At 43.3% G+C, this 19,124-nt stretch overlaps 1 protein-coding gene across 3 annotated transcripts; it reads right to left on the bottom strand.

Moving 5' to 3' along the window:
- Positions 1 to 3,453: 3,453 nt before the first annotated feature.
- Positions 3,454 to 18,712, bottom strand: LOC102999631 (zinc finger protein 2). Of its 3 annotated transcripts, none has more exons than XM_007197362.2 (6): positions 18,652 to 18,706; positions 17,037 to 17,224; positions 11,285 to 11,356; positions 9,931 to 10,057; positions 6,857 to 6,970; positions 3,454 to 6,332 (listed from the first exon to the last, which is right to left on the bottom strand). In XM_007197362.2, exons 3-6 carry the CDS (start codon positions 11,315 to 11,317, stop codon positions 5,326 to 5,328), a joined length of 1,281 nt encoding a protein of 426 aa, XP_007197424.1. In that variant the 5' UTR covers positions 11,318 to 11,356; positions 17,037 to 17,224; positions 18,652 to 18,706; the 3' UTR covers positions 3,454 to 5,325. The 3 variants fall into 3 exon arrangements, with proteins under 3 accessions (XP_007197424.1, XP_057414795.1, XP_007197425.1); XM_057558812.1 differs by having other exon boundaries at positions 16,969 to 17,224; XM_007197363.3 differs by lacking the exon at positions 17,037 to 17,224 and having other exon boundaries at positions 18,652 to 18,712.
- Positions 18,713 to 19,124: the final 412 nt, after the last annotated feature.

The following is a 19,124-nucleotide window of genomic DNA, read 5'->3' on the forward strand; positions in this document are numbered from 1 at the left end:
CACCTGGTGTTGCTCTTACCTCTTCTATTCACTCTGCTTTAAGGGCTCTTCCTCTCTTCATGCCCCTTAAATGTTGGTGCTCCCCAAGGACCTGTCCTAGACCCTGGTCTCTTCCTACACTACACCTTCATGAGCAATTTCCCTCCACTCACATAGTTCCAGATATCACCTATATATCTGGGATCACTCTTTTCCATTTCAGTCTGCCTATAGAACATTCCCATATATGTTTGGATATTTCACAAGCATCTCAAACTCAATATATTCAAATGAAATCACTCTCTACCCTCATGTGGAACACTTTGGGTGCACCACCTTATTCCTTGGCCCAAATTTTACCCCAGCCATCCTATAGCAATCACTTTTGCACAGATATAATCAGATAACACCTCATCTTGGTTGTATCCCATACTTCCCACTTTCCTCTTGGAGTTTCTCTGACTCTGCAACCAGGGAAGACTACAGAAATCCCTGGTGCTCGTTCAGCAGCACTTAACCAATTGGGTGTGGGAGCTGGTAGTTAAACACTCCCCACTTCCATATCAAGGGCTGATAGTTCTGAGGCTCACTCACCATGACGCCTTAGGTCCCAGCAGGATCGAGCCTCAGTTGCCCACAGCAGTGACCAACGTGATCATATACTTTTGTATTGGCTTTTTCTTCTTTTTTTGCAGGTACTTGTTATTAATAATGTAATGAGTAACTTCAGTATTTTAATATTCAAATCTTGCTTTATCAGATTATATAATGCAACAAATTTAAATATCTCAGTGGCAGGACAATAAAAGCAAATTGCTAGTGTGTTAAGTGAAGTTACATTTATGCTATTAGTGGATCAGCTACTGGGTATAGACAAGAATGTGTTAGCTAGATCCATGGCTGCGTATCAGTCAAGGGGTGACTTGCAACTATCTTCTGATACAGAAACAAGATGAAGCAGAGAACTAGCTGCAGGTGGCTCCACTTCATTAACTTTACTGTGATAACTGTAGCAGTTAACTTCCAGGATCTAGCTTTTTAATCAGCCAAACCAAGGAATCAGAAAGGAAACAGTGGGACAAATCCTTCCACTTTATCATCATGGCTATAATTTTCCTCACTGTTTTATATTTACAGTTTTGGAGCGTCCATTGCCAGCACCCATTCATGCTCTGCCCATTCTAATAGAGCTTCCTCCTCCCTCCAGAATCATAATAAACGGATTCTAATATCCTGCTCAGAAAGAGATAAAATACATGATCACATGAAGTATCTTTTAACTTTCCCTAACTAGCAACCTTGGATACTTCCTCCTCCATATCCTCATTGGGTTGTTAGAGGTTCATCAGGTAACATCTTTTCCCCACTTGAGTTCTGGTCGAACTCAGAACAAAGGAGGCAGGCACATAGAGATCAGAACAGCTGTTTTGAGAGCTGTTGAAAAATGTGTCTGAGGGACAGTGACAACAGGTTTCCCCAGCCTGGACCCCACCCAGATATTTGTCCTACTGGAAGCAGAAGACTGCTTTCTTCAGGTACACAGTGCTTGCCATGTGGTCAGGAGCAAGCATCCCTCTAACGTCTCCAATGATCAAAATAATCCCTTACATTTTACCTCTAACAGCCCCTGATGATTTTGCAAAACTGTGCTATACAATACAATAGCAGCTAGCCCAGGGTGGCTACTGAGCATTTGAAATGTTGCTAGTCCGAATTTGAGATGTGCTGGAAGAATAAAGTACTTGAAGACTTAGTTTTAAAAAAATGTAGTATCTGTCTCAATGCTTTTTATATTGACTATATTTTGAAGTTTTAAAAATATTTGAATGAAATTCAAATATTGATTGAAATGAAATATTAAAATTAGCTTTTGCTATTTCATTTTAATATTTAAAATATGGCATTATATTCCTGTTGGGCAGCACTGATCTAAAATGCCTGGACTCAGGTATAGGGCTTAGAGTCTCTTCAAGTTGATTTCATATTTAATGGTCCTGGAGGGGAAAAGTACTGCAGTTTTCCAGGGCCAGATCTGGGTCCTTGTCTCCCACATTGGTGCTATATGATCTTCACACTCCTACTATCAATATAAGCTGAGACATACATTTCCCCTGTACATTCAGGCTCTTGTTAATGTATAGTCAAGGAAGACTCTCACCAGGATCCCCATCACCCCAACATGGGTACTTCAACTACTTTCTGCCTTTTTACCGCAGAAGTCCCACCTTAATAACAGAGACCACTTAGGAACTTGACATCCACAGCCAGCTTTCTCTTGGACTTTCTGAGGAATCACGATTCTGGCTTTATCAATATGTTATCTAGGGACTTCCCTGGTGGTCCAGTGGCTAAGATTCTGCGCTCCCAATGCAGGGGGCCCGGGTTCAATCCCTGGTCGGGAAACTAGATCCCACACGCATGCTGCAACTAAGAGTCCGCATGTCGCAACGAAGATCCCGCGTGCTGCAACGAAGACCCGGCGCAGCCAAAATTAAAAAAAAAAAAAAAAAAAAAGTTATCTACTGACCGGCACCCAGTAGCCTTGCTCCCCAGCTCCTCCTCACCTCTGTCTTATTTATGTGAGACTTGGGGGTTATTTATTCTTAGAAGCACAGGCTTGGGGGTGAGATAAATTTCTGGGATTAGTAGTCCCACCAATTCTCTGTCCCAGGCTTCAGTGCACCGGTTTTCTCTATTTACCATATTGTCTTCATCTCAAATTTCCCTAGCATTGCTTATCCTTTTCTTTAAAGCGTTGATTCATGGTGTGCTTCTATTAATTTGTGTGGTAAGTGTTCAATTCTCTTAAACTTAGATAGGGCTTATTTAAACACCAGAGAGATTATTTCATTTTTTGAAACCCCTTTTAAAGTATTTTGCCTTGTATCTTAAGAATGTTGGCATAGGGACTTCCCTGGTGGTCCAGTGGGTAAGACTGTGCGCTCCCAATGCAGGGGCCCAGGTTCCATCCCTGGTCAGGGAACTAGATCCCGAGTGCCGCAGCCAAAAAAAAAAAAAAAAAAAATAGATAGATTAAAAAAAAGAATGCTGGCATAGTTCCAGTTTGTCCAATTTCTGATTCGAAGATTTCACCCTACTAATGGCCATTCAGTGAAGCTAAAACCTCAAAATTTAAGACCTCCACTACTCCATACCCTATTGAGAGGTAAAATGGCCCTTTCCTTAGAATTTTTAGCAGGAGATGGAACAGTACTCCACCTTTTAAAAATGCTCTGCAGATCACCAAATTTTAGAAGGGAACAAAGGGAGAACTGCTGACTTTATGTCCCCACTCTGTTTCGATTACCACTTTACTCAAAAGTCCATTCTAGTCTCATCTTGCTGACAATGGCAGAGTATCTTAGGGGAATACCTGACCTTCAATTTACTTTTAACAAGGCAGTAAATTAAAGATTCAGAACTCTCAGAGACAGACAGTCATCAGCCAAAAGTTTGTCAGTAGTTTCTTTTATTTGTACTTGACATTATTAAATAATGATATTATCCACTTCAGTAGATTCTGCACTCTGTTCTTCCTCAAGTTACTTTGAAAGTCCACATGTGAAAAGTCTTCCTGCCGCTCATCTGCTTTAAGAAAGGTGGACCAATAGGGTTGTGAGTAGATTAGGGAAGGGTCTGTTTGGAATTCCAGCTTCTTGAATCAGACTTTTACTCCCAGGGAGAAATGCATGTTGGTCCACTGGGATTCATGCAGGGCGAGGTAAGTTCCAGACAGCCTTTCAGAATCAAGTCCTCTTCTGGGTTTCACCTTAAGCAAACAGAAAGGGAATGCAGATGCCTAGAGTCAAAGTTGCCTGGAGCCTGTCAATAAAGTAAAAATATAGGACTGGGCCCAGGGAATAGAAGGGTTTTGGGAGTCGAGATTTCAAGTTTAGCAATGTGGGATCACCTCATGGCAGACCTTAAATATTCAGAGACGTCTTCATTAAACAGGGAGCTATTTTAGGTCTTGAGTAAGGCAATGATGGGCAGGAAGGGATCATTTGGAAAGACTGGCCTAACAGTAATATGGAAAATGTAACTTGTGACAGAGGCTGTTTATATTAACCAAATGCTGAGGCGCCTGTTGACTTTCCTAGTCTCTTGGTGCTGGGTTCTGGTTTATGAGATATAAACAGAAGTGATGGCCCTTAAAAATATCCTCCCAGCATAACCCCCAGCTTTCTCTTCCATAATGACCTTTGAGGCAACATGTTCTAAATGATGAGGATGAAGGAAGACAGACTCACATCTGAGTTTATGTGAGAAATGAATCTTTGTTTTTTTGGGGTTTACTTATTGCCCCATAGCTTAACATCCCCCTCCTCAATAATGAAGAGGAAAGAATTCGAATCAAGGAGTGTCTACTGCAGTAATGGGAGCCTGAGATGATAAAGGTACAGGCTAGACTGTGAAATTCAGAGAAAGGATGCGAATCTAAGAGGTGTTTTAAATAGAACTTGGTAAGTCAAAGAGTCATTAATTCAGATAAATATTTATTGAGCACCTATTATTTGCAAGGCACTGTGTGAGATACAAAGACATATAAGTCACAACTCCGAGTGCTTACAATCTGGTTGAGGAGATAATACATGTACATAAATTATAAAACAAACCTTATAGCATTATGGTAAAGAGAACAGACTTTGAAGGGAGATCTGTATTCAAGACCTGGCTTCACCTTTTACTAGCTGTCACATTGGGCAAGTTATTTAACCCCTCTAAACTTCAGTTTGCTCATCTGTAATATGTGGGTAGTAACAGTACCTACTTCAGAGGGTTAGTGAGAGGAGCAAATAATCTACTCCTTGCAAAACTCTCAGCTGAGTGCTTGCCCCATAATAAGCGCTCAATAAGTGCTAGCTACTAGTAGTAGTATTAAGAGATCTAGAAGCTGGGACACAACAGAACAAGGTCAGTGCCCAAAAAATCTCCAAGAGAGAGGGACTAACGGCTATAAAGAAAGGACTGTTCTGGAAACAATAGTATTGCTCTGACATTAGTGTGCCTTCCCCTCCTGCTGTGGCCTCCAGTTATTTAAAGTGTAGTGATACCTGGGGCCCAGGACGAGAGGTGTGTCTGAGGATCGCATCCTAACGTTTGTCCCTATCGTCTGACAAACCTCTGCAAAATGTTGACTCTAAAGAGTCACATCCTAATTTCTGGCATCCCACATCAGCTCTATAACACAGTGGGTAGAGAGTGTTCCTTCAAACACTGTGGTAACAGAGGCAGGTAAGGAGAGTAGTAGCCAGAATAGGTGCAATGACCGGGAGATGGGTTTAAGATGGGGAAGACCTATCTTGAGTTTGCATGGAGGTCCTTTAACTAAAGCTTTTGCTCAACTCAGTCTATTCCCTGTTTGGCATAACGCCTTTGATGTTGAATAACTGATGATTTGGAACTGAAAACCTTCCCACACACGCTGCATTCAAAGGGCTTCTCTCCTGTATGAACCCTCTGGTGTCGCGTAAGCCGGCACCTCTGGCTAAAGGCTTTCCCACATTCGCTGCATTCATATGGCTTGTCTCCAGTGTGAATCTTCTGATGTTGAGTAAGGGAGGAGCGGTCAAAGAAAGCTTTCCCGCACTCACTGCACTGATAGCGAGGCTCTCCAGCGTGGGCTTTCTGATGTCTATTCAGTGATGAGACACCATAGAAGGCTTTCCCACACTCGTTACATTCATACGGCTTCCTGCCCGTATGGATTAGCTGATGTCGAGTAAGAATACTTTTCTGGCTAAAGGCTTTCCCACATTGATTACATTCATAAGGACTTTCTCCAGTATGAATTCTCTGGTGTCGAGTAAGGGACGAGCGGTCAAAGAAGGCTTTTCCACACTCGTTGCATTTAAAGGGCTTCTCTCCAGTATGAATTCGCTGATGTACAGTTAGGGATGAACGGTCGAAAAAGGCTTTCCCACAGGCATTGCACTCGTAGGGGCTCTCCCCAGTGTGCGACATCAGATGTCTACTGAGACTGCTCCTGTGACTGAAGGCTTTCCCGCACTCAGGACAGTCATAGGGCTTCTCTCCAGTGTGAGTCCTCTGATGGCGGATAAGGGAGGAGTGGTCAAAAAAGGTCTTCCCACAGTCACTGCATTCCTGGTCTCTCTCTTTAGTGAGAATTTTCTTGGGAGGGGTTGCCCCATGCTGTAACCTTTCCTCCTGAGAAAGGGATTTCTTGCAGGCCTCCACAGCAGGGCTTTCCTTCTCTGTTCCCAACCCACCATCCACTGCATGAACTTCAAATTTAGGAGATGGAGGACCTTTCACTCCAAGCTTTTCCCTCAATGTTCTTTCTGATTTTTCTTCTTCTGAAACACCTTGAATTTCAGGCTTAGTCTCCCAGTCTGGAATGGACAGAAAACACAGATGCATGTTTTCTTGGGCTAGGAAATGTTACAGCAGAGAGGAGAGATGCTATGATAAATCTGAAAAGTCATGTACAGTCACCGCATTGCTTGCTCCCAGAAATACTGTTACACTCTAGGGAGAAACCAACACTTGGGACTGAAACGGGGAATAGAACTGATAGTGGAAATCTCAGAAAAGAGGAGAATTTCCATTGGGAGCATGGCCAGGTTAATTAGGAGAGCTGGCTAAGTGGAGGGGATGGTGAGGAATAGGAATATCAAAGCGTGAATGGGTAATGTGACAGGTCTGAGAAAATAAACATTTGGTGAATAATAGTGAACAGAACTTTAAGGTGTAGAGAAAAAGAAAAAAAAAAAAACCCTGGTGGGGGACAGAGAATAAATAATAAAGCAGAAGATTTGAATTTGAGAAAAAGGTGATACCCAATACTCCCTCCCACATACACCTAAATAACAACCACAAAACAAAACTCTGCCCTGCCCGGTTCATACTCAATTACCTTGAGAGACATTCTCTGCACATTCTTTCCCCTCAGATCCATGAAGCTCCACTATCCAAGGCTCATCCCCTCTCTTCAACTGAAAAATCACATCAGGTCCAGGAACTGGAAGTCCTGCTCATGGAGAAAGAAACAAGCCAGGTGGTCATGGGTGATTAAATACACAATGATTCCAAAGCTAATCCCAACCTCTAAGTCTTGCAGAGAGCAAATGCAAAAGGCAGAAAGTGCACACCAGGAATACAGAGTATGAAGTCATGCAAGGAATTCAGGAAACTCTGAATGGAAGTCAACACTGAGGTTCTAAAAAGGAACAAATAGCATTTGGTCAGAGAGTTGATAGACTCCATTTGAATTAATGTGTTTATTCTTCCCCACGAAGTGAATGGGATGATCCTAGCTTTAGCACTGGTAGGATGGGGGGAAGAGTCCTTAACTCAGAGAAGATGAGAATGAAGAAAGGTCACCTTGAATAAGAATGTGTAATGTGGGGGCTTCCCTGGTGGTGCAGTGGTTAAGAATCCGCCTGCCAATGCAGGGGACACGGGTTCGAGCCCTGGTCCGGGAAGATCCCACATGCCGCGGAGCAACTAAGCCGGTGCACCACAGCTACTGAGCCTGCGCTCTAGAGCCTTCGAGCCACAGCTGCTGAAGCCCGTGTACCTAGAGCCCATGCTCCGCAACAAAGAGAAGCCACCGCAATGAGAAGCCCACGCACCGCAACGAAGAGTAGCCCCCGCTTGCTGCAACTAGAGAAAGCCAGCACACAGCAACGAAGACCCAACGCAGCCAAAAATAAATACATTTATTAAAAAAAAAAAAAAAGAATGTGTAATGTGTATAATGTAGGTGCCCATTTCTGTTCATTTATTTACCCTTTACTATTGTGATTTTATTTAAACAAGTGGATCATGTTCATTGCAGGAAATCTAGAGGCATGTACAAGTAATAAGAAAAATCACCTTTTGTACTTTGTATTCATTTCTTTCTTTCTATTCACTTTGATACTGAAAGATACCTATAGATACATTTTGTTAAAAACTGGATAATGACAATTATATCTCAATTTTTGAAAATAAAAAAAACTACTGGAGAGTGATTTTGGAAAATAACTAAGACTACCCCAACTAAAATCATTCCTATCTGATTTATTTTGACATCTACAAGTAGATAATTTCTAAATCCATCACGATTCACTATATATAACATATGTCACTCCAGGCACTTTTACATGTAAAACATCATTTTGGGCAGAAGACTCTCAATTAAAAAAAAACAAACAAAAAACAAACAAGTAAAAACCCCAAATAACTGGATAATGAAATAATGCTAAATTTTAAACTTGATTTTTTCACATATTAATAAATTTAAAATATTATTTTAATTAGCACAGCTCTACCTCACCATTTTAATGGCTACATGGTATTACATTGTATGGAATAACATCATTTATTTAATTAATCTCTTGCTGACAGACATTCCAGACTGTTTTCAATGTTTTGCTAAAACAAACAATGGTATGATGAATATCTGTGTACACCACAGGCTGCTAATCTTATTATTTCCTTAGGACAAATTTCTAGAACTGAATCTGTCCATCTTTGGTTACATTTAAAAAACAGATCCCCTCCTAGAAATAGTCTTGAGGTCTAAACTTCCCCTGCATTGGGACCCCTGACTTGGGCAAGAGAGGTACTTTCTTCTTGGGCCCAAGGATCATCGATCTGGTTGTATGCTGACTCTCTGCTGAGAACGGCCACATCCATCACCTGCTCATGGCTTCCTGTCTCTATCCTTAGATTTCTATTTTTCCCACCAAAGTCTGTGACAAAGGCTCAGCAGTCTCCCTTAATGCTCCCTAAACATTCTCTTCTATTTCCAGATTTGGCCTGTTTAAGCTAATCCAGGGTGTTGTGCTTGCTTTTTTGACCTGCCTTGAATGAAATCTGCGACGTGACTCCTTTTACTGCCACCTGCTGCTGATTTTAAGTCTATTCTAAATCTGTACACACTCAGCCTCTTATTCTGGAAGCTCCTGAGAGGTTCTCCTTACAGGAGCCCAACTTTACTCTCACGAATACCTCACATCAGCAGTAGCTCTTAATTTTCCTTTTGTCACACAAGTCTCTATCATTGCAAAGTGCCTTCTGCAGGCATCTCTCTAAGATGTCCTTAAGACAAATATTCAAAATCAAACACATTTCTAGTGACCTATTCTGAACTACAACCTTATAATCTCACCCCTACATGCCCTCTTTTTTTTTTTGGCATGCGCGTGTGGCATGCAAGACCTTAGTTCCTGACCAGGGATCAAACCCACGCTCCCTGCAGTGGAAGCACAGAGTCTTAACCACTGGACTGCTAGGGAAGTCCCCCTCTTTTTTTTTTTTTAATTGAAGAATAGCTGATTTACAATGTTGTGTTAATTTCTGCTGTACAGCAAAGTGACTCAGCTATACATATATTCTTTTTCATCAATAGATTCTTTTCCATTATGGTTTATCCCAGGACATTGAATATTGTCCCCTGTGCTAAAGAGTAGGACCCTGTTGTCCATCTGCCCTTTTTTTTAAAACAAAACACTTCTTTCCCCCTCCTCTGCTTCTCTGAGGAAAAATCTTCCCTCAACGAGAATGCCCCTTGCACTCCCCCTTAGTACTCTGGATGGAGCTGAGTGAGTTACTGCTGAGCTGGGGGAAGACCTGGGCGTAGGTAACTCGGCCTCTTCTGCTGGCCCCAACCCTCTGGAGAGCAGCTCCCTGCAGCAGGCTCTCACATGCCCTGCTCCTCCTGGCCCTGGACCTGGCCCTCCGTGTTGCAGGGCCAGGCTTCTCAGCAAGGGCCCCTTGGTTGTCCAGTCTGCTTACAGCTCAGGGAGCAAGCCTGTCCCAGGCTGGGGTTCAGGATTAAGAAATCCACTCTTGCTGTACACCTAAGCCACATCCCTCTGCTCTTCGATCTTGTCTCTCAGGGCTTCTGACTTGGGTGGGAGGAGAAGAGGTGTCAATTTATTAGCCTCTCAAGCTCACATCAACACAGTACAGAGTCTACTCCTGGTGGGAAACTCTCCTTACCCAACGAGACAATGCTCTTATAGTTCTCCAGCATCACCTCCTTGTAGAGGTCCCTCTGAGTAGGGACCAGACGCCTCCACTCTTCATCTGTGAAAACCACCGCCACGTCCTCAAATGTCACTGGGTCCTGGAAACACAATGACGTTCTCCTTATTCATAACCCTTCTCTTTACATGGACCAGACAAAACTGTCATAATGATGACAGCCTGGAGGATGCAGAGGGAGTGGAAAGAAAATGGTTCTGACAAAGTAGGGCTTTGAAGCATTTGGGGAAAGTGCTATAATCCCCCGAGGCATGAAGTTCTTGGTCACAACCCCACACTTCCTTCCTAGCCGAGCCTCTGAATATCAGGGACTCTTTTTTCAGACTTACAGAAAATGTGCAAGAATAGAACAAAGAATTCCCATGTACCCTTCACCCAGCTTCCCCAAATTAACATTTTCCACAGTGGCTTTATCTTTCTGTGTCTCTCAGCACATGCACATTCACCTATCTTCTTCCTGAACTTCTTTAGAGTAACTTGCAAACATGATGTCTCTTTACTCATAAATGTTTCAATGTGTATTTTGTAAGAACAAGGATATCCTCTTGTATAATCACAGTATGACTGTAAAAATCAGGATAGCAGTGATATTATATATATCTAATCTACAACCTTAGTCAAATTTCACCAATTGTCTGTGTGTGTTTTAACAAATCCTTCAAATAATGGTGTAGATTAGATCATCTTTAAGATCTCTCTCATTTCAATCTGTTGTTCTGTGATTCTGTAAGGTTGCATCTTTACCCCCAGTCCTGAAACCAAGATGAGTCTCCACAGTGTCTGGAGAAGTTCTAAGCCAGAGCATGGAATTCAAGACTCTCTGCCCTTGGGCAGGGAGGGGGTAAACCACATGTCTCTATCCACACAAAACTCTCTTCAGGACTCTTTCAACCTCACTGAGGTGCTTTACAGTATGTGTCACATTCTCCACCTAACCCAACACCCCCTGGGATATGGGGGCCTACTTTCAGTCCATACATAGTGGATGTACTAAAGGGAAGTCAGAACTAGGAACAGCCCGCTGTTCCCCAAACCTTCCAATCAGACCCGTACCATTGGTTTTTAGGCAAAATTGCTCAGGGTGAAGGCCACAGGGGCTGTGTGCCTGGTGACAGGCTAGTGGGCACACGTTCAAGGCAAGGAAGCATCACTGAAAGATATCACAAATCAAATGGGAAGGACACACTCCCTAAGGAGTCCTTCCTCCACTTGGTTGGGTTTGATCAAAGAAGCTCCAAGATAGAGAAAGAAAAGTGGTTACCTTCTGGAGCCTGATAGAGTATTTCAGAAACACACAAGTCCACCTCACCTGGAATCTGGCAGTTGGAGACACAGCAGCCATTCCTTCCCGAGTGCTCTCCTTGCAGAGAAGTGCCGAGTCCTAATGAGGCAGAGGTATGGGATGAGAAAGAGGGTATAAGACCAGTCTTGTTTTGTAGTTTTGTGACCCATGAAGCAAGAAATCTCCACACACCAGTGAGTTATGTACTCACCTTCATTCTCAATACCCTACAAAAAGGGAAGGCAAAGTAAAGTAAGGCCAAGAGCAAGCCCACCCCATCCCAGAATTAGAGCGAAAGGCCATGGATATTGCTATGCAGAACACAATGTGGTGCTTGTTTTACCATAATCTTAGAGGCAAAGTTCTGTTCCTGGCAGTCAAGAACATATCAAGGCTCATACCATCTTTATAAATTCACATTCAACATTGCTCATAATGATTACTAGACAAAAAGCATAAGAAATTTTATGAATGGCTATACGGACAAGTCCTGTCAAGGAAATACCCATAGCCTCTTCAAAGGAAAAATGCCCCATTCACAGCAATACCCGATGCTAAAGGAGCAGCCCTTGGGCAGCCACTGTTTGTTCCACGTGACCCTGTGTCTCACTCCTGGAGCCATACTGATTAGGCCACAGGTGGGCAATGCACAGGCTGACCAGTGGACTGATGTATGGTGTGGCTTGAAAAGATGACATCCATCCTCAGGATCGTGAACTAAGAAATGTCAGGACAACGAGTGGGTGATGAGCTGCAAGGATACCATGAGGGGCAGAAGTAGCCACGAGGGTCAGAGCAGCCAAAGGTACCAGGAAGCAGAACCCATGAGCATGTGGGAGGCACGAGGTGGAGAACAGGCTGTAACAGACTAAACACAGGCGGGCACGTTGGTGGTGAAGCACTGAAGCAAAGACCCTAGAATTCCTGGCCTTAAAGGCCCTAATGCACCTAGCACCACACCAGACCGCACTTTGCATGCAGACCAGCCTTATTTATTCTTAGATTTCCATAAGACTCTAACCCTCTTAGGCTTTGTGTGAATCTTTATCACCAAACTTTACTTGCATTAACTGAGTACATCTCAGTTTGTCACAATCAAGAGTCTAATAAGACATGGCCAAATCAAGCATTTTGGGGATTCATGAGTGGGGTGTGGGGGGAGTGTGGTCCTGAGAAGAAGAAGGAAAGGGTGTGTATGTGGCTCAATGATTACTGTCCTGCAGCCAAGGGAATGTATTCATTGATCCTTGTTATTCGTTCATCCATCTATCCAACCAACATTTATTCAGCACCAACTATTTATACCAAAGCAAAAGAAGTATGACACTGTCCTTGTCTTCCAAAAGCTTATGGACTACTACGCAGGACAAACAAGTAATCAAGTTAATATTTCACTACAAGATGAATAGATGCTCTAAAGGGATGTACACAGGTAACTATGAGACAGCACATCAGAGGCTCGCCTAACCCAGACGGGAGGCAGGGAGGAACACTGCCGGTTTCTTGGCAGAAGTGGGACCTAAGATACGTTTTGATTTGGGGGAGGCATTAGAACATTCTAGGCACAAAAAAAATCAAGTTTTCCAAAAACAAGGAGGCAGGTCTTTACAGGGAAAGGATTAACAACTGTAATGAGTTTAGAATGGCAATGTCTAGGTTGGGGCAGTGCTGCGGGGGAAGATGGGGTTGGAGAAGCAGGCAGAGACCAGCTAGATCAAGGAGAGCTCTGGGTGGTCCTACTCCCACTGGCATGGGGATCACAGAAGGATTTAAGCATGGAAGGGTCATCACCAGATTTGTGTTTTAGAAAGATCTTTGCAATTTGTATCAAGGGCCTTAAAATAACATATCTTTGACCCAGCAATTTTCTCCTCGGAGTTTTTCCTAAGGAAATAAGTAAGAACACATGCAAAGCTTTTTATTAATCATCACTAACACTAACCTTTACTGAGTGCCATGTGAGGCAACGTCCTAAGCACTCTACATGTGTCATCTCATTTAATCCTTACAGTACAGCAAAAATTTGAAATAGCCAAAGTTTCTAAAATAGGAGATTTGAGGGCTTCCCTGGTGGCACAGTGGTTAAGAATCCCTCTGCTAATGCAGGGGACACGGGTTCGAGCCCTGGTTCGGGAAGGTCCCACATGCCGCAGAGCAACTAAGCCCGTGCGCCAATAGGATAAACTGTGATTTTATATGTGTATGTGTGTGTGAATATTATACATTGATTAAGATGAATGAGCTAGGACCTCATGTTAGTAATATAAATTTCAGAAATATAATTACTGAGCAAAAATAAAGTTATAGAATGACTTACTATGTAATAGTTATATAAAATTTTAAAACAGGTAAATGGTATCTACAAAAATCTATATGGGACAATAAGCAACAGATTGTGAGTGTCTCTGGGAAAGAAGGGAAATAGGATTGGGGAGGGATACCTAGGAGACTTCAACTTTGCAATGTTTTGTTTAAAAAAAATCTAAAGGGAAAAAACCCAAAGAAATTCATACAATATTAAGTGAAGAATGCACACTTTTAAAATTACATAATTGAGCATGCACACACGTACAGAAAAAAGACTGGAAGAATATATATTAAAATGTAAATGGAATTTGAGTGGTGGCATTACAAGTGATTTTTATTTTATTTCTTACAATTCCTTGTATTCTGATTTTTTTTTTTTTTAACAAGAGTTATGTGTTTACTTTGGTGAACAGGAAGGAAGGAAAGGAGGTGTGCAGAAAGTTATAGCAGACCTGAGACTGCCATCCTTGGGAACATCTACTTGCAAGGTTGGCCCTTGGCTGGGGTCTGGGAACTTCAATTTTAAGAGGGTTTCCTAAGAGGTAGGGTGGGCCATTATGCCTAAACTATTTGTGCAAACAATATGGTTTCTGCTGAACACCTGCTGTCCTGCTAGAGGGCCTGGAATTTTGGTATATGTTAGGCAGGAGGTGCCTACGTGACTAGCCCTCACTAAAAAGCTTGGGCTCTGAGTCTAAAGAATTTATTTGGGCTGACACATCACACACATGTTGCTGCATTTTCATTGTCGGAGGAGGAAGTGCTCTGTGTGACCCCTCATGGGAGGGAGAGAGCATGAGGAAGACTTCCCATGGTTCCTCCAGACTCTGCCTATCTGTCCCCCTTACGACCTGGCTGTGTATCCTTGCGAGATCACTGTCATCACCTTAGCCATGAGTACAAATATGGGCTGAGTCCTGAGTCCTTCTAACAAATGCCTGAACGAGGGGTGATCTTGGGCCCCCCCCGACACAGGCGGCCACACCACTCTGGGTAGCTGTGGCAGAATGGGAGCAGAGGAGGTGAGTAGACCGGTGAGGAGACTATTACAATTAACTAAGCAAGAAATGATGAAGAACTGAACAGTAGACATAGAGAGAAGGGGAATTACTGTTGATATTAAGAACAGACCATTGATTGGAAGCGGAGGCTGAAGGTGATGGGAGAGGCAAGGATGACTCCAGGTCACAGATCTGAGTAACGTGTGAATAATGGCAGCATTCATAGAGATGAGCGACAGAAAAGTAGTTTTGGAGGGAAAGCTAAGAAGTACAGTTTTGGGCATTTAGAATTTGAGCTGTTCCCACATCTTTGGATAGGAAAAAAATCAGATGACTCTGGCTCCCACTGACCAAGTTGTAAAAATTATTACTTGAATTTTGAAAAACTGTGAGTTTCATTCAAAATAGAAAAGTTAATATAAAGTATTTTAAAAATGGTTATAATACAAAGAAGGCAATGTTCAAGCCTTTAGTTATATATAATAGTCCTTTGCTTTTTTCTATTATTTGTATGACTATTCATAAAGTATAGACGTATCCTTGAGATATATAGTTGTATTCATTCATATAAGCATGAAAAAAGAAACCTAGGAAAAGGGGATAAGCAAAGTAACCCCAGAAATAGGAATTCCGTACCCAAAACAGGAAGGACTAACCAGCAATGGGACCAGGTAGAAAGAACATGGGCTCCTCACAATGAACCAACCTCAGATTCTAAAGAGGCAAAGTAACTGCAGACTTAATCCTTCTTCCCTTAGGAGATGAGCCCTCCAGCTGGTCTTATTAATTATAAGATACTAATAAGGTAAGTTACGTTTTCAAAAATGCCAAAAGACTAGATCAATATATACTTACTAGACAACGGGTTAACACCGGCCAAGCAAACTTTAAAAGAATATTGCCTTGAGGGTGAACACCAGTTTGCAAAAACTAAAACCTATGTGAAAGGCAAAAACTTAAAAACAAAACTTACTGGAAAAACAAGTTTGGTGTAACTATAAAAAAGAATCTCAACCTGAGGAGGGATTGGGGTTTGAATCTTGCTAGGAGGCCAAGAGGATACCTGTACAAATGGAAACAAATATACATCAGTTGGCAACCAGAGCCTCCAACTTGTGTTGTCTGCGGCAATATGTATTCTTATACTTGTTGGTCTGTCAAGATTCCTCCATCCCCAGGAGGGTCTCAAAATATTACCGTTGGGTCCTATGGAGATGTCAAAATTAGCATTTAGAGATACAGGAGAGTATAGGAGTAAAGGCTCTGGCAGACCGCTTGAAATCAAAGTCCAGCTCTGCCTCTTCCTACCTGTGTGACCTTAGGTAAGTTTCTTAACCTCTCAGTTTGCCCATCTGTAAAATTGGGATAGTGAAAGTACATATCTCATAAAGTTATTGTGATGCTTAAATGGGATAATACGTGTAAGGCATTTAGAATAATATGCTAAGTAAGTATGAGGAGTCCTAGGGAGATAGAAATAATGAAAATATTAATTACACTGTGTTGCTGCTGTTTTAGAGTAGGTTTAAGTGTAAGTGTAGCCACAATATCGGGATCAAAGTATTTGTATATGTTGTCTAAAGCATTAGAACTCTTTGAACAAATCAGTTGAACTACATCTGAAATTGTGGTTGAAACTGCTCAATGTTTAAATGCTTAAAGACAATTTTCAAAGTTTCATTTATTAGATTATAACTTTAATACACTGAGCATTAACCAAATTACAAACGGAGGTGAGCATAAAAGCTCCCCAGCCATTAAACGACCAGCTAATAGTCCCAAGGCGCTCATCGTCCGTGGGCTCCCTGCCAGGCCAACTTCACTCCCCATCAGGTCTAGACTCCACCAGCAGTCACTTCGGTAAGCTCTCAACGGTACTCAGGACTCCTCAAATCCACCAAATTCACATGGAATCACTGCCAGCAAAGGGTCACCTCTGTTTTTCCTTTCCCTATTTCTGGATCTCAGAGTATTTCTGGAGAAAATGCTCTTCAAATTCTTATTCTATACCTTCAAAGAGTGCTCGCCTAGAAAGCTTTTACTGTTCCCATCTTAGCTACACAGCTATTCCAAACCTCCATGGCTACCCTTCAATTTCAGCAGAACACTGTCTTTCACTACACTGAAGCTTCGCCAAGAGTGAGTTCTGAGCGAGGCAGGACTGTGGTAGAAAGCATTCCACAGGCCTGGATTACTGACTGTGAAGACTTGGGCGAGTTACTTAAGCTAACGGTTGACCGCCCCCCCCATCCCCTGTTTTTTAATACCTATTTCACAGGGCAGTTATAATAGTAAATGAGACAATTAATGTAAAGCATTTATCTTACAGTCTGTTCAATAAATGAAAGCTTCTTTCCTTTCTACTACCCAACACCAACCCATTCAACCAATATTTCCAAGTACCTGTTATGTGCTAGGCAGCCTGGGTGTGAGGCCAGCAAAATGGAAACGTCTCTTTTCCAGGACTTTACCTTAGTGTCCTACATCTGTGTCCTACTTTCTTTTCCACCATTGTTTCCTCTCAGAATCTGCTTCCTGCATGACCCACTCTTCCTTTCTCCAGCATCTCCCATCGCTTCAGTAGCTTCTTCACATATCTTCAAACAGATATAATCCTCCTCGATGTGAAATTATCTTCACTGAAGCCCACGGCCTCCCTCTGGCAAAACAGTTCTCATTTAGATTTTCCTTTCATGATCAAACTTCTTCTACATACCTACTGACTTCACATCATCACCACCTACTCTTCTCAAAGCCATTTTTCTGCTCCTGCCACCCCCACACACCTGAAACCGCATGCTTGAAAACTGCCAATGCATTTCTGAGCTCTAATTCCGATAGTTCTTTTCTCCTTATTTCTCTGCAGCTTTTTGACTCTTTGGACAAGTTTCTGATGCTGCCCAAGGCTCAGACTGTGGACAGTGTTCTTCTCGCTATCCTGCAGAAAGTCCATCCACACCTGGTGCTCCATTCCCACCTTTACAGAAATGCTTATCGAGTCTAGTCCCAATCCCTCTTCCAAACTCATCCTGCATTTCCAAATGACTAAGAATTGTGAATTAGGCATTTTGCTGGCATCTTAAAACCACCTTCCCCTATGCAATTCCCCACATGAGCTCCTCTCCTTGTCCTTACATTTCTAGCAGATGCTCTATTATTCTCCCAGGTGCCCCAAATTCAAACTCTTACCTAGCTCTCTTTCCTCCCAAATCTAGTTAGTCACCAGATCCTTCCGAGTCTTCTTTTGCAATGTCATTTGTATCCTTCCCCACCACTGACACCACCATGATTCAGGTCCACAACAGCTTGCTTCAGGACTACCACCACTACCAAGCATTCCTAACTGCTTCCCTGCACGAGTCCCTTCCCTTCTCTAGTCCTGGATGGAACCTCTAGAATGAATAACTGTACCAAAACAGTTTTAGTCCTGTCAGTCCCTGATCCGTCCCATACAATCCACCCCGCTGGCCGTGTCTTGTCCTGATCCTCTATGCTCTGACCCCGTTGTGCTTTTCCCCACCCTTGTGTCGCACTATTCCTCGATACTTCACTCTTATACATAGCATTTCCTTCTCAAACCTGCCTAATGCATCGCTATTTCTTTCCTATTTTTTTTTCACATCAAATTCTACCTCCTCCATGAAGGTCCCCTGATCTAGTGCGGAGGCCTATGGTAGGGAGCTAAATGAGACAATCTGATGCGATTTCTGGGAAAGACGGACGGACTGGAGTGGGCGGCACCCTAGATTGAGTGTCAATTCCACCCACGTTTATTAAGCACCTATTACGGGAAGAAGGTACGGGAGGAGCGGAGGAAGCCTCCAAACTTCCCACGGAACACATGCACACACGGGGGCTGGGGGGACAACTTTCCGTCCGCACCTGTCCGAGCCGGGACGTCGACACACACACACACACACACGCACACACTCACGCACACACGCACACACTCAGACGTTCTGCAGGTTGGCTCCGCCCGCGTCACCTGTTCTACTCCCACAGCACCTCCCCCAAGTTCTCAGTGTCCCCTTCTCTCGGCCGCTGCGCTCACTCAGCTCCGCCAAGACACACACCCACAGCCCTCACCTCCGGCACAGACTGCTCGCGACCCAGGAAGACGGCGCCTTTTCAGGTCGGGAAAGCACTGCGCCGGCGCAGAGGGTTCTGACGTCCGCGCTCCCCACCAATGCTCGGCCTTCGCAGACTCCATTTCCCAGAAGTCTCAGCGGCTGGCGAGCTTTAATATGATGTCTAGCGATCTGCGCAAGCGTACCTTTCTAATGAAGGGGTGGGCGGTGCCGAACCGGATCGCACGCGGCAGTGCGGCAACCTGAGCGCGGAGAGGGAACCGTCGTGGATGCTAGGGAGGCTTGTGGTCAGCCTGGAAGTACTGTCTATGTGTGATGTCACGTCCCTCCAGTCCTCCGATGGGAGGGCCGTCCTAAGGAAATGTGTCTCTTTTAGCTTTGGGGTCCCGTCCCTACTGGGAACGACTTCGAGTCTTCTGGCCCTCGGAAGGGGCTTGTTTCTGCTTCAGCTTGTTCACTTTAAGGAATTTG

This window comes from Balaenoptera acutorostrata, chromosome 12 (assembly GCF_949987535.1).
Source record: "Balaenoptera acutorostrata chromosome 12, mBalAcu1.1, whole genome shotgun sequence".
Lineage (NCBI taxonomy): Eukaryota > Metazoa > Chordata > Mammalia > Artiodactyla > Balaenopteridae > Balaenoptera > Balaenoptera acutorostrata.

Bases quoted from the DNA above. Each gene is read 5' to 3' on its own strand.
- LOC102999631 (XM_007197363.3), bottom strand. From the start codon at position 11,317: ATGGCTGCTGTGTCTCCAACTGCCAGATTCCAG. The intron at 10,058-11,284 runs GTGAGGTGGACT...TTGTGTTTCCAG, and splicing joins CTCCAACTGCCAGATTCCAG to GACCCAGTGACATTTGAGGA. The intron at 6,333-6,856 runs GTAATTGAGTAT...TGTCCATTCCAG, and splicing joins TGCAGAGAATGTCTCTCAAG to ACTGGGAGACTAAGCCTGAA.